This window comes from Egretta garzetta, unplaced genomic scaffold (assembly GCF_000687185.1).
Source record: "Egretta garzetta isolate BGI_Z169 unplaced genomic scaffold, ASM68718v1 scaffold158, whole genome shotgun sequence".
Taxonomy (NCBI): domain Eukaryota; kingdom Metazoa; phylum Chordata; class Aves; order Pelecaniformes; family Ardeidae; genus Egretta; species Egretta garzetta.
This window is the reverse complement of record NW_009260430.1, coordinates 181,929-193,606: the sequence shown is the minus strand read 5'-3', so window position 1 is coordinate 193,606 and position 11,678 is coordinate 181,929. Positions and strand designations below refer to the sequence as shown.

Genomic DNA, 11,678 nt, shown 5'->3' with positions numbered 1-11,678 from the left:
CTGATGGCAATGGGGCTGGATGCGCCGCAGTCTCCAGCGTGTTCAGGCTTGCCCATCTGCATGCAAACTATACGAAAATAATCTTCAGTATAGGGGCTCTTGAAAGAAAAACCAACGCAAACACTCAGTGCCAGCCTGCGGGTATGTCCTTACTGCATCGCACAGCGCTGCGGAGAGCCCGCTCCCTACAGGAGGAAAGAACAAGGGGGAGCGTGGACTCGGCGTCGTACCCTCTGACAGCCCCGTGCATGGTCCTAAGGGCAAAAGCACCCATGAAGGCCATCGCCTGGCAGTCTGCTGCCATACTAACTCCACAAAACAGGAGTGTTAAATATGGGGCAAGTTCATCCCTCGCAATGTGCTAGCGGGGCTGTAGAAAATCATCCATGACTTACGTGAAGCTTTTACTCCTTGGCTCTGCTTTTAGCTCTAGGAGTCCAGGGGAAAACAGCGCATCAGTTGATGTACAATTTCCCTCGCCTCAAAGCAGCGCAGTAAAAATGGTGTGTCCCATATGACACCCCAGCTGCAAGGAGAGGCGCAGAGGTCTGGGGTATAACAGGGAAAAAGTGGACACTGGGATTGCCTGTAAGATATGGGGTCAACTGTGTAACAAACCTGGGGACAGCGGCATTCAGGTAGCATTTCCTAAATAAATTCTGTGGCAATTTGATGACAAGCCTGTGGCTAACAAGGCAGGAATATGTGCTTGCTGTGTCCCTCCCAAATTCTCCCTACTTGCAGCTTAGCTCAGTAATGAACAGCTTCGTTCTGTCCCCACTCCCATCGCCTTTCAAGCCCGGCAAAGCTTCATGTCTCCATGGCTCTGCTGCCCTTGAGAAGACAGAGTGTCTCATTACTGGTTATCATGGAACCTTATTTAATTTAAGTTATCTTTAAATGCCACTTGATCTACGGGGCTCATCCATAACTGTGTACCGCGTATCACACTCCTCGGGCTGTACCGCTTGCTCGTTATTAAACGCATGAAGTGGGAGAAAAAAAAAAAAAAAAAAAGAGGAGAAACGGTGTCGAGGAAAGAAAAAAAATCTCTGCCTCATTATTTTGGTTTGGCTTTGCGCAGTGTGTGCTCCTTCGTTAGTCAGAACGGGAAGATGTGGCGGCTGTGAGGGATGTGGTGGGACAGACAGGGCGGGGGTTCTGGGGAGGGGATCACATCTGCCCTGGGGAGTGCTGCTGCCACCTTTGCTCCTATCTCCATGCCCTTAAGGGGTGCACAGCAAAATTTGCTTTCACGTTTTGGTGATGCTGAAGCCCAATTACTTGAGAACCCACCTGCTGTTGCAGGATTGGGGGTAAATTGGACACTTGGCTTTTGCTGGTGTGAAGCTGCTCGTTGACTTGCTCAGCAAGACACAGAGACCAGGGGGCTTGCAAAACATTTGGTGGCCAAGGGTATTTTTCATATTGTGGCTTTTTAGGGGGTACAATTATAGCTGGGACCATATGGAGGAATCCTGTCAAATCACCACTGAAGATTATTTTTAGCACTTGAATGCCATGAGATTTGGTGATGGACCATGCGTGCCAATGCTACTTTCTTGTCAAACCCTCTTTTCCCCCCAGTTCCAGCTGCAGTCTTTGCAGCTCGTGTGCAGCAGTGTCGGGGCAGAGGAAGACAGATGCTGTGATCTCCCTGCACTGGTAAGACAAGAGGGACGGCTCTGCTAATTGACATGAATCTGGGGATGATGGAACAAGTCCATGGCTCTGCAGTGACACCACACATCACTTTGACAGACTCAAGAGGGAAACCTTTTTTTTTTTTTTTTTTTTTCCCTCCTCTTCTCTTGGGGATAACATCTGTGTGCTTCTTGGTGAAGTGAACAAAACTGTGTTTGCTTCAAAAGGAAAGCAAACTCCAAATCCCTGTGCAGTGCATGTCCCTCCTGTCATGAACCCAGCTGTGACAGCAGCCCTTGCAGTCCGGTGGCCTTGCTGCCACCTCAGCCCTGAGTCACAACATCCCCCTGCTCTTCCTTTCAAGTTTTCTTGTCAGCACAGAAAGGTGCTTTGTGGGGTGCATAAATACTTAGCAAGGAGAAAATTACCTTCCAGTGTGTGTGATACAAGTTTCGGGCAGGGCTGGGGCATAATTTTTTGTCTAAACTTGTTGTTTGACAGAAAAATAAAGCACTCAGTTGTTCACAAAAATCTCTTGTTGGAGTAGGGGAAATTTCTGCTTTTCTCCAACTGAATGTTGAAACACTGCGAATGTTACCTGAGATCCATCCCGTTCTTGCTATGTAGCTGCTCATGCCACTTTGACTTCTTTTCATTTCAGAGGGACGAGGAGACCTGCCCTAGCTTAGCTCCTGCCTGCTCTTGTACTTCTGGCCACCCGGGCTTGCCAGGACCTCCAGGGCCCCCTGTAAGTTCCCCTTTCCACATGTTCCTTGAAAGCAATATATTGCATGCACTGGCGTTGCTTCGTGTTGTTTGGGCATGCCAGGCGCGAGGATAACGCTCTGGGGCTCCATGAGGTTTTAGAATCATAGAATCACTTAGGTCAGAAAAGACCCTTAAGATCATTGAGTCCAACCATTAACCTGACGCTACCAAGCCCACCACTAAACCCTGTCTCTAAGCACCATGTCTACACGGCTGTTAAATCCCCCCAGGGATGGGGGCTCAACCACTTCCCTGGGCAGCCCCTTCCAGTGCTTGACAACCCTTTTGTGGAAGGAATTTTTCCAAATGTCCAATCTCAACCTCCCCTGGCGCAACTTGAGGCCATTTCCTCTCATCCTATCTCAGGGAGCTTTGATGTCCTCCTCGTGCCAGGGCAAGGCTGAGAGGTGTCCTTGAGGTTTCAGATGCTGATGAAGTGGGGAGACAGGGAGCTGGCAGCGCAATAGCTGCACCTGGGAACGGGCTGAGCAGTTCCTGGTGCCATGTTAATCCTGCCTTCCAGGAGAGGAAGGCAGGTCACCCGCAGTGCCTGCAGAGATTTCATGGATCAGAGGCTCTGAAACTCTTTATAAATGAAAAAAAAACCCTACCACAAACCCTTTCTATCTGGTTTCTGTCTTAAGTGGGAGCCTTATAAGTGACTGTGTGGGTGGGCAGCGTAAGGAGAAAGAGGAGACCGCCATTCTGTCTGTCCCCAAAGCTTGCTCTCTTTACGTTGAATGTGACCTGCAAGAAAACCCTGAGGGAAATGGGGGGGGGAAGCAATAGCAGCCGCTAAGTATGTCACATGCTCAGGGATATAGGGCAAGTGCAGTATTTTGCCCCATCCACTATGGATGCAGGAGAGTCACCATGGGTTTAAACTGCAGTCGGAAATATTCCAGTTAAACACTAGGAAGCAGCTATCAAGAAGTTTGCATTTTGGAAGTTTGGGGAAAAACATTTTATTTCCACAAGGCAGCTGAAACCTGACAACCTGTCCAGAGCACCCCATTTCCACCACTCCGGGTGCTTTTCTCCTGGAAAATAACCATTAAAAACCATTGGCCTCCTTGCTTAAGTGAAAAGGTTTCAGCTCACCCCTTGCATTACCATGGTTTAACTGTGAATTCAGTTCCATGCTTTGCAAGGAGCAGCGCCTTGTTCCAGAGTAATTACGTGCTCATTCCAGCGGAAGTTTAATTATACAGCACACTCCACTATCACAGTTTGCTTCAATATCCTAAGTGCATAATTACCAGCTTGCATTGCCCTGTGGTTTAAACATCTCTGCAGTACAACCCTTTAAAGACCGAGACTCTTTTAAGCATTAGAGAAACTACGGTTTTGACACATAACCTTATCCTCACACCACCAAACCCTTGGTAATTTGCTGCAGTTACAAGAGCGCTCGTTGCTATTTTTAAAATGCCAGCTGGCAAGACTCCGTCCCACCTTGTTTTTATCACTGTCCTTAATGAGTGTTTTTGACCAGGTCCAGCTGACTTCTGAAATGAGCTTCTGGGAGCTTCTGAAAGCACCTTTCCCAAAGCTCCCTGCCTGTACTTCTTAATCCAAATCCATTGTTTTTATAGAGTTAAGAATAGAAACTTTCAGATTAAGATGTCAAAAGTTCACACAATATTGGTTCGAGCCAGGAGATTGGTTTCTGCAGTTATGCAGATGCAGAGCTAAGCCAGGTCTCCCCAGAGCTGATTGCTCTCCCTGATTTCCACGTGTGTCTGTTCTTTCGGGATGATATTATAAAAACCAACAGAGTCCCAAAGGGTTGTAGACACAAGCACCTCTGCTTTTTCTTCTCAAATGTGTTTCCATGTTCATATGCGACCCCTTCTTCATTCACTGTCTCAGCATGGAGTTGCTGGAGGAGTTGGAGGGAGGAGGTTGAACAGGTTGGAAGTTCATCTCCTGCTGGTGGTGAGTGCAGGGCACCCACCGCCTGTCACAGAGGGGCTGTGCTGTCCTCTCTTCTCCCCTTTCCCACATTTGCTGGATGACTTGATTCATTTTCTTCTTGCCTCCATTTGCTCCCAGTTCTCTGGGGCAGGAAACATCTTTCACCGACTGTGCCCCCTAGACTCCTCGTTCCACTGCAATAAAGATTATGATATTCATAACAGCAGCTTTATGTCCTCCTGGCAGGGCAGCCCCGGGAGGAGGGGACCGCAAGGGGAGCAGGGGGAGCCAGGCCCCAAGGTGAGTCCTGACACCCAGCACTACTGTGGGTTTGTTTGCTTCGGGCTGTGTCGGGACTGCCTCACTGCACCAAGCAGAGCCCAAACAGAGCCTTAAGGACTGATGTATTGAGGAGGATGGGATCACTTCTTATTAATTAAATGCTCAATTGGGCTTTGGAAATCGAGATGATGAGGCTGATTGAGCTGAATTAATGCAATGTACGTGGTCAGCAACGTTCTCTGAAAGCAGCCTTGCTGGAAAATGGTCAGCCTTTGTGCGGTGCTTGTTCTGGCTGCCAAGCCCCCAAACCAGACAGAGCGGTACTGGTCTGGGGCAGAGCAGCATGAGGGGAAAGCAGAGCAAGAACCACACAAAGCCTTCAGGAGCAGCCCTGAGGTGAGCACAGGTCTGAATCCTCCAGCCCTGGGGACTGGAACAAGCCCTGGTGCAAGTGTTCACTGCCCCACTGGTCAACACAGGGCAGAGCCAGCCCAGCCCATTGGTCCCCTCCTTTGGGATAACATCTGGGAAAGCAGCATGGTTAGAGGGGAAGGATTTTGGGGAAGGAATGAGAATGGATGCAGACCTCAGCCGCTGGCCACCTTGAATAACGGGAATGACCTGCAGCTTGGGAAGGTGAATCATGCTTTGCAAGGCACCATCTGCAGCTTTGCTGTCTTCTCCCATGAAAGATGTACCAAATCCTTGGACCTAAAAGGCAAAGGCAGCTGAGGTCACTAGAGATCCCCTCACTGTCCTGACCTCATCTTGAATCCCATAGACAGTTCGTGCTGACCCAGGTCGTGCAGTGCAGCCCCCGCGGAGAGCAGGAACTGATTGCTTTCTTTCTTTATGTTTGATTTCATGTCTTTGGCTTTAGGGTGAACCAGGCCCACCTGGACAAGTAGGACCAGAGGGTCCTAGTGGCCAACAAGGGTCTCCAGGTTCCCAAGGAATCACAGTTCAGGGTCCTGTGGTATGTGATCTCTTCCACTGCCTTTTTTGTCACTTGCTCTTTTACACTCAATAAAGCCCCCAAAACGTGATCTATGCATTTACATCATCCTCCCTAACAGCTGGACAGCTGCACTGGAGAGACATGATGATCGTTTTTTTCATGCTGATGAGGCCCTGCTCTTAGTCATTCTGGCAAAAGACTGCTTTTGTCCAGACTCTCCCTCATGTGCCTGTAATGAAAACAGCCCACTGGAGTATTCAGGCATTTTTCTTCGCAATGATCATCGTGGCTTGGCAAGGAGCAGAGGCCGTTGCATGCATGTCTGGGGCGGCAGAATCCCCGTGCACATGCTGCGGCTGTAGAGCACCCTGTAGCACCACAGAGAGCAGGAGTGACCTGGGATGTGGATGTGGAGCAGCAGGATGCTGCTCGCCCTAAAGGATGCTGCTGCGTGCCTAACTGTGTGCTTCTGTTTTAATCCAAGGGACCACCAGGAATTAAAGGAGAGAAAGGAGACACTGGAAGTCCTGGCATGCAGGTAATGGTTGACACTGTTCCTTCAGGTGTCTCAAAGATTTGCCCATTTTTCCCAGTAACTACTTTAAGCAAGGCTGAAAAGCCAGAGAGTTGCTACAGCCGTCTGCTTGGAAACTGCCTTTCATTTGGGAGTGTCATCACTTTCCCGAGGGAAATTGAATCAGTTGGTGCAAGAAAGATAGACCTATTTGAAAGCTAGACATGATGGAATTAAAGGTGGGATGACGGTGATTGCTCTGTTCAAGGAATAACTGTTTCTTCTTCCATCTTTTGCTTATGCCCCCTGTTACAAGGTGAATTAGGGCAATGATAATCAGCTGCCAACTTTACCCAGCAATTCTGATTTACAGGGCATTCCCGGTGTGCAGGGAGCTCCGGGCAGGGATGGTCTTCAAGGTGCAAAGGTAAAATATCTCACCTCTTGGTTTTGATGGATGGGGACCTAAAATTCTGGTGTGCGCGTACCAGCAGAGACCTGAAACACCCAGCTCTCCTCTAATGCACTCAGTGCATAAGTGGATGGTCTTTTCACAAGTCCAGAGGGATTGGAGGAAAAAAAAAAGGGGGTCATCTCAGGCTTGGCCAAATTTGACCACGTGCTGCCCTTCTTGCCTGCTTGGCAGATGCATTTTTTAGCCTTTCCTAGCAAGCTCCTGTTAAAAGCAGCACATGGAAAAATGACCTCACTGCTTACCAAGTCTCTTTGAATCTTTTTGTTAATAAATGACCGGCTTTGGCTTTGCAGGGGGTGAGGGGACTCGAAGGCACAGCTGGACCTCCAGGACCTCCTGGACCAAGGGTGAGTACTCACTATGAGTGATGCATATTGAAATCTCTTCCTCAGCAGGGGCTTGTGGTTTCTGCTGTCACCCAGAGGTGTCAGAGCAAAACCCTATCTTGGGGAATACCTGGCACGCTGTAGAGATGTCCACTTTCCCTGCCATGGTCAATGTAAGAAGAAAAACCTTGGCTGCTTCTGGCAAGCTCTGGGGAAGCTTTGACCCAGCAAGGAGGTGCTTGGTTTGCTATTTTTGCTTTCCTGGTGCTACCGTTTTTCAACTGTTGGTTGAGTTTGAGTTTTACGGGCTTGTTCGACTGAAATCAGGGGGAGCTGGAGGATGCAGGCAGGCGTGAAAGGTTTCCCCCCCCACCATTTCCCGTATCTGCTGCCAGGGCTATATGGAGATAGGTGTATTTGCACTCTGTTGTGCCCAGGACAGCAGAACCTTAAGATCTTAAGATTGATTTACATCTATCAGCTAATTTGAAGGCACCACAGCCATTCCAAGTTCTGTGAAACAGGTACACTTCACTTTATGTGGGAAACTGAACCAAAATTGGTTTTAGATGATGGGTGGTGGACCTGATAGTTACTGATTCCTACCACTGAATTATAAGTAATTTGGCAGTCCTGAAGAGTGTAAGATGGAGATCGCTCACTGCTGTCTTTGCATTGGACCCCCAGTAGTTGTGGTGAAGTCAGCTATTTATGGGAGCTAAGGTGGAATTCAACTCAAAACTTTGACTTTCTCATCCTGGGAAGATGCGGAGCTGGCAGGGTTGAACCTCAGCTTTCTAAATATGAGGAAAGCACTGTAGCCTTCAGAGCAGACTCGGAAAGCTGTTCTGGTGCTGCCTTGAAGACGTCTTTCATTTTCACTGATCAGAAGAGTTGCTAATCTCTGTTGAGCTTAAACGTAATAGCTGGAAAATTATAAAAGGAAGTATTCCTACTGGTGGTTTTTGGCTTATCTTTTTCTTCCCTTTATGGCTCCAAAGGGCACAGAAACTTCACAAAGAGGAGATGACCAAAGGCGGCACTTCCCATTCTGCAAGCTGCTGTTATTGTTGTAGAGCACTAGAGGCAAACACAGGTCTTAAATGAAAAAGAAAACAACAGCATGGTATGAGGAGGCTGAAGAGAAGGGTTGTGCTCCAGGCTACATCTAAATCTGAATATATAATGAAGGATCTAAAGCCTGGAGGGCAAAAAACACATTGCAGTTTGTTGGCAAAACTCAGCTTTGCTGGCTTGACTGTAATTAAGATAGTAATAGGAAATGATGTGAACATGACTCATACACGATATACTCTTAGCATTGGACTCATGGCTGGATGAGGTACTGACACAAACCTTAAGGCTACAATGCCCTTGCTAGAGTCCTCTAAACTCAAACGGCTGGTGCCCCTGGAGCTGCAGGGAGATGTCAGCCTTGAACAGAGAAAGAAGAAAGTTAGGAAGTAACTGGACTTTTATCTGTGTCTTGTAATTAATGTCTGCAGGGTTTCCAAGGAGTGACAGGCTCCCGAGGCAGCAGTGGAGAGAAGGGACCTCCGGGTGACGTTGGGCCAACAGTAAGTTTCTGCTTTGGGGTCTCAAAGAAGGCCAAGACATGAAATAGTTGAGTGGAAACAAGCTGTTCCCACAGCAGCTCTCCCTCAGAGGCTAAAGAATAGTTTTAATTCACACTCAACCTTCCTAAGGAGATGCAAAGCCCAGGCTACTTAACTGTTAATAAAGCATTTATCAAATCCCACCTCCCTTTGCTCTCTGTAGATTCACAAGCTACACAAAATACAAGATGAAAACAAATTTCTGGTGTAAGATTCCAGAATAAAGGAAGAGAGTCAGCCCTGAGCTGGAGTAGCCAGAGTCGGGCTGGTAAGGGCAACCGCAGGTCTAAATGTCACAGTTATTTCTTCTCAGGTGTTAAAAACCGCCCGCTATGTTGGGAAATCTGTTCTAAGATTGTACCTGAGTCTTCCAGCTGCTGCTTTATTATTCTTTTTCTTAAAAAAGAAACCAAAATATTCCTACGAGCTTAAAGCTCTTCCGGTCACTGGCACGAAGTCAAGGAAATGACGCGAATGTGGGAAACAAACTTTGTGCTCCATGTCCCACATCCCCATTGATTAATTTTGTTTTCTTCTGCTCTTCCTTTCCCTAGACTTTTATTTTTTTCTTTCTTTGTAGGGGCTGCCCGGTCCAAAAGGAGAAAGAGGAGAGAAAGTGAGTTTTTGTGGTCCTAGATGTGGTAACGTGCTTGGCAAGCTATGCTTACGCCTACAAACCTGCTTGGCGTTGAATAACTCCATGTCCCTCTGCCTCGTTGCCTTTCCATTTACCTGCACTGGCTTTGCTGGTGGGACATAAATAACCCTGCAGCATCAGGAGCTCCCTAGTATCAAGGGTTGTCATGACGAAGAAATGCCAACTGAAAATCCGTTCTTTGCTGAAAACCCAAACCCGCTTGACTTTCTGACTTGCTCCCTTTTAATGAATTGCCTAAGAGGGGGCTCATGTGTAGCAATCCTCCCCCAGCACAGAGCATTTGACATCAGGAGCTCTGCGCTGCCTTTGGAGGTTATTTTATTGTGCGAGGAAGTTTTTTTCTTATCCTGACTTTTGTTTAAAAAGAAACCCCGTGTCTTTCTAGGATTCTGAGTCTCCTTGCCAAGACTGTGAATTAGGCTGCAGGCCGGCGTGACCTGCTTTTGACAGACTGCTTTTGTCTCGAGTTAATGCTTCAGTATTAAAAGTTTTAACACCGTTCTCCTTCCATTCCCACCAGCTTTTCCTTTTCTATAGATTTATTATTTATTTTTTTTGCAGTGGAACTTTCCTTTTCCCTCCCTTGGGCGATGTGCCAAGCTTTTAAGTCTGGGTAATCTCCACGGCGATCCAGCTAGAGACGTATATTTTATAAATGTTTTTGGAAGTATGCAGTGGTTTAGGTAGGAATTTTCAGAGACAGAGTCAGCGTTTATTTTTAAGCAGCTTTTTGCATTTTAATCGCTTCTCCCTACCTTACTAAAACTTTCTAAAGCACCCCTCAGCCATGATTTATTCAGAATACAGTAATGGTAAGAATCAATATTCATAAAAGATTTAGGCAAAGATAGGACTTTGTAATATCTGATCATATTAAAAGTTTTACATATCACAGAACAGTGAGTTAGAGACTTAGCATCTTTTCTGATAAAATTTGTGAGTGAAATTTTCTCTCCCTTTTTCGGTAGCTTTGATAATTATTGAGATTCAGCCTGGGCTTTTTGATGTGCAGAAGAAAAGCATTTATTGATGTTTCCCAATTTCAATTTTATGGCCTCAGAGCTTTGTGATAAATAAATAAAGCTGCATTCCACAGTAATTAATACCTCTCAAATTCAAGCTGACAAAAAAGAACGGGCAGAAATCTACCATGCATTATGATATCGATCCTGTTTAAAAGATATTAATACTTCTTTTTTTTTTTTTTTTTTAATTTAAAAAAAAAAATGTTTCACTTTAGGGGGAACCACAGTCCTTGGCCACAATTTACCAGCTCGTTAGCCAGGCTTGTGAGCGGATGATTCAGAGTGAGTATAACCAGTATAACCAGCCCAGCTCCCCAGTGTGGTGGTGCCTCTCCAGCAGCGGTGCACAAAACCAGAGGGAAGGCAACATGAAGCTGTAGTGACCCAGGCAGCTCCTCCATCCTGTGCTGTGCTGAGCACCGTGCACAGCAAATGTCCCATCACAGGCTCTCAGTTGGTTTTATTGGGTGGCATTAGCGCAGAGACCCGTGAAACATTTCTTTGGAAAACCCTTTGGCACTTTGCAAAGATTCCATTGTTTCTTGGATTGAAAAGCTTGAAACTAATTTGAAAGAAATTATTCGTTTGGTGATTTGTGCTGATGCCTCTTGAGACGAGGCATTTTTGGTAAAGCTCCTGTGCTGTGATGCATGAAGAGAGGCAGAGGTTTGCCCAAGGTCAGGCAGCGAAGTCAGCACTCAGCTGCCCATTTTCAGCTTCTGGCTTTCTCAGTTTGGACTGGCAGCCTTTTAGCACTAGTAGATAGTTTTAAGTAGCTTTTTAGACAACATCCTCTGGTTTTGTCTCTCTTCTGAATTTCCCAGCCAATGGAACATTTATTTTCTGTCTTCCCTTCTTAGCTCACGTGTTGAAATTTGACTCATTTATTCATGAACATGCAAGGAAGCCAGTTCCTGTTTGGGAAGAAAGGTTGAAACCAGGAGAACCAGGACCACCAGGCCCTCCGGGTCCCCCTGGAAGCAACGGAGAAAAAGGAGAAAATGGCATCCCTGGACAGCCAGGCAAAGATGGGTATCCTGGAGAAAGAGGTATGGAGAGAAGTGTTCGTAAGCATTTTTGACTGTATCTTTGATACTTTAACTAGGCATTTTAGTGCCTCAAGCAGTACTGTAAAGATAACCCATGATATTATCTATATGATTGCAATATTCCCTTTGGACTTCTCTCTTCTAGGAAGAGTAAGCCAGGTTAGATAGCTCAAAGAGTAGGGAGAAGACAGATGAAGCCCACTCTTTTTGCAAGCTCTGCTTTGAGAGGAAGGCCGGTTTGTAGATTTTGAAGGATGAGCAGTTTGATTTTTAGAGGGCAGGAGGCTTTTCCTACAGAAAGGCAAAATGAGCAGCCATTTGGATGAACACGTGGTGACGGATCGGATCACCTCTGGGCAGAAATGACAAGTCAGGGAAAACACTGAAGACAGGCATGAGGCAACTGAAGTAATACTGAAAGTGGAAATGGGTTTCCGGAGCAGTAA

General features: G+C 46.7%; 1 protein-coding gene across 1 annotated transcript in view; it reads left to right on the top strand.

Annotated features, from left to right (window-relative positions):
* COL20A1 (collagen type XX alpha 1 chain) overlaps positions 1-11,264 on the top strand; it is a 45,946-nt gene extending 34,682 nt beyond the window's left edge. The window contains exons 25-34 of the mRNA XM_035899272.1: positions 1,588-1,665; positions 2,306-2,392; positions 4,576-4,629; positions 6,054-6,107; positions 6,457-6,510; positions 6,852-6,905; positions 8,390-8,461; positions 9,081-9,116; positions 10,399-10,447; positions 11,044-11,264. Of these exons, the coding sequence (XP_035755165.1) occupies positions 1,588-1,665; positions 2,306-2,392; positions 4,576-4,629; positions 6,054-6,107; positions 6,457-6,510; positions 6,852-6,905; positions 8,390-8,461; positions 9,081-9,116; positions 10,399-10,447; positions 11,044-11,264 (759 nt within the window). The remainder of the gene's footprint in view (positions 1-1,587; positions 1,666-2,305; positions 2,393-4,575; positions 4,630-6,053; positions 6,108-6,456; positions 6,511-6,851; positions 6,906-8,389; positions 8,462-9,080; positions 9,117-10,398; positions 10,448-11,043) is intronic.
* Positions 11,265-11,678: the final 414 nt, after the last annotated feature.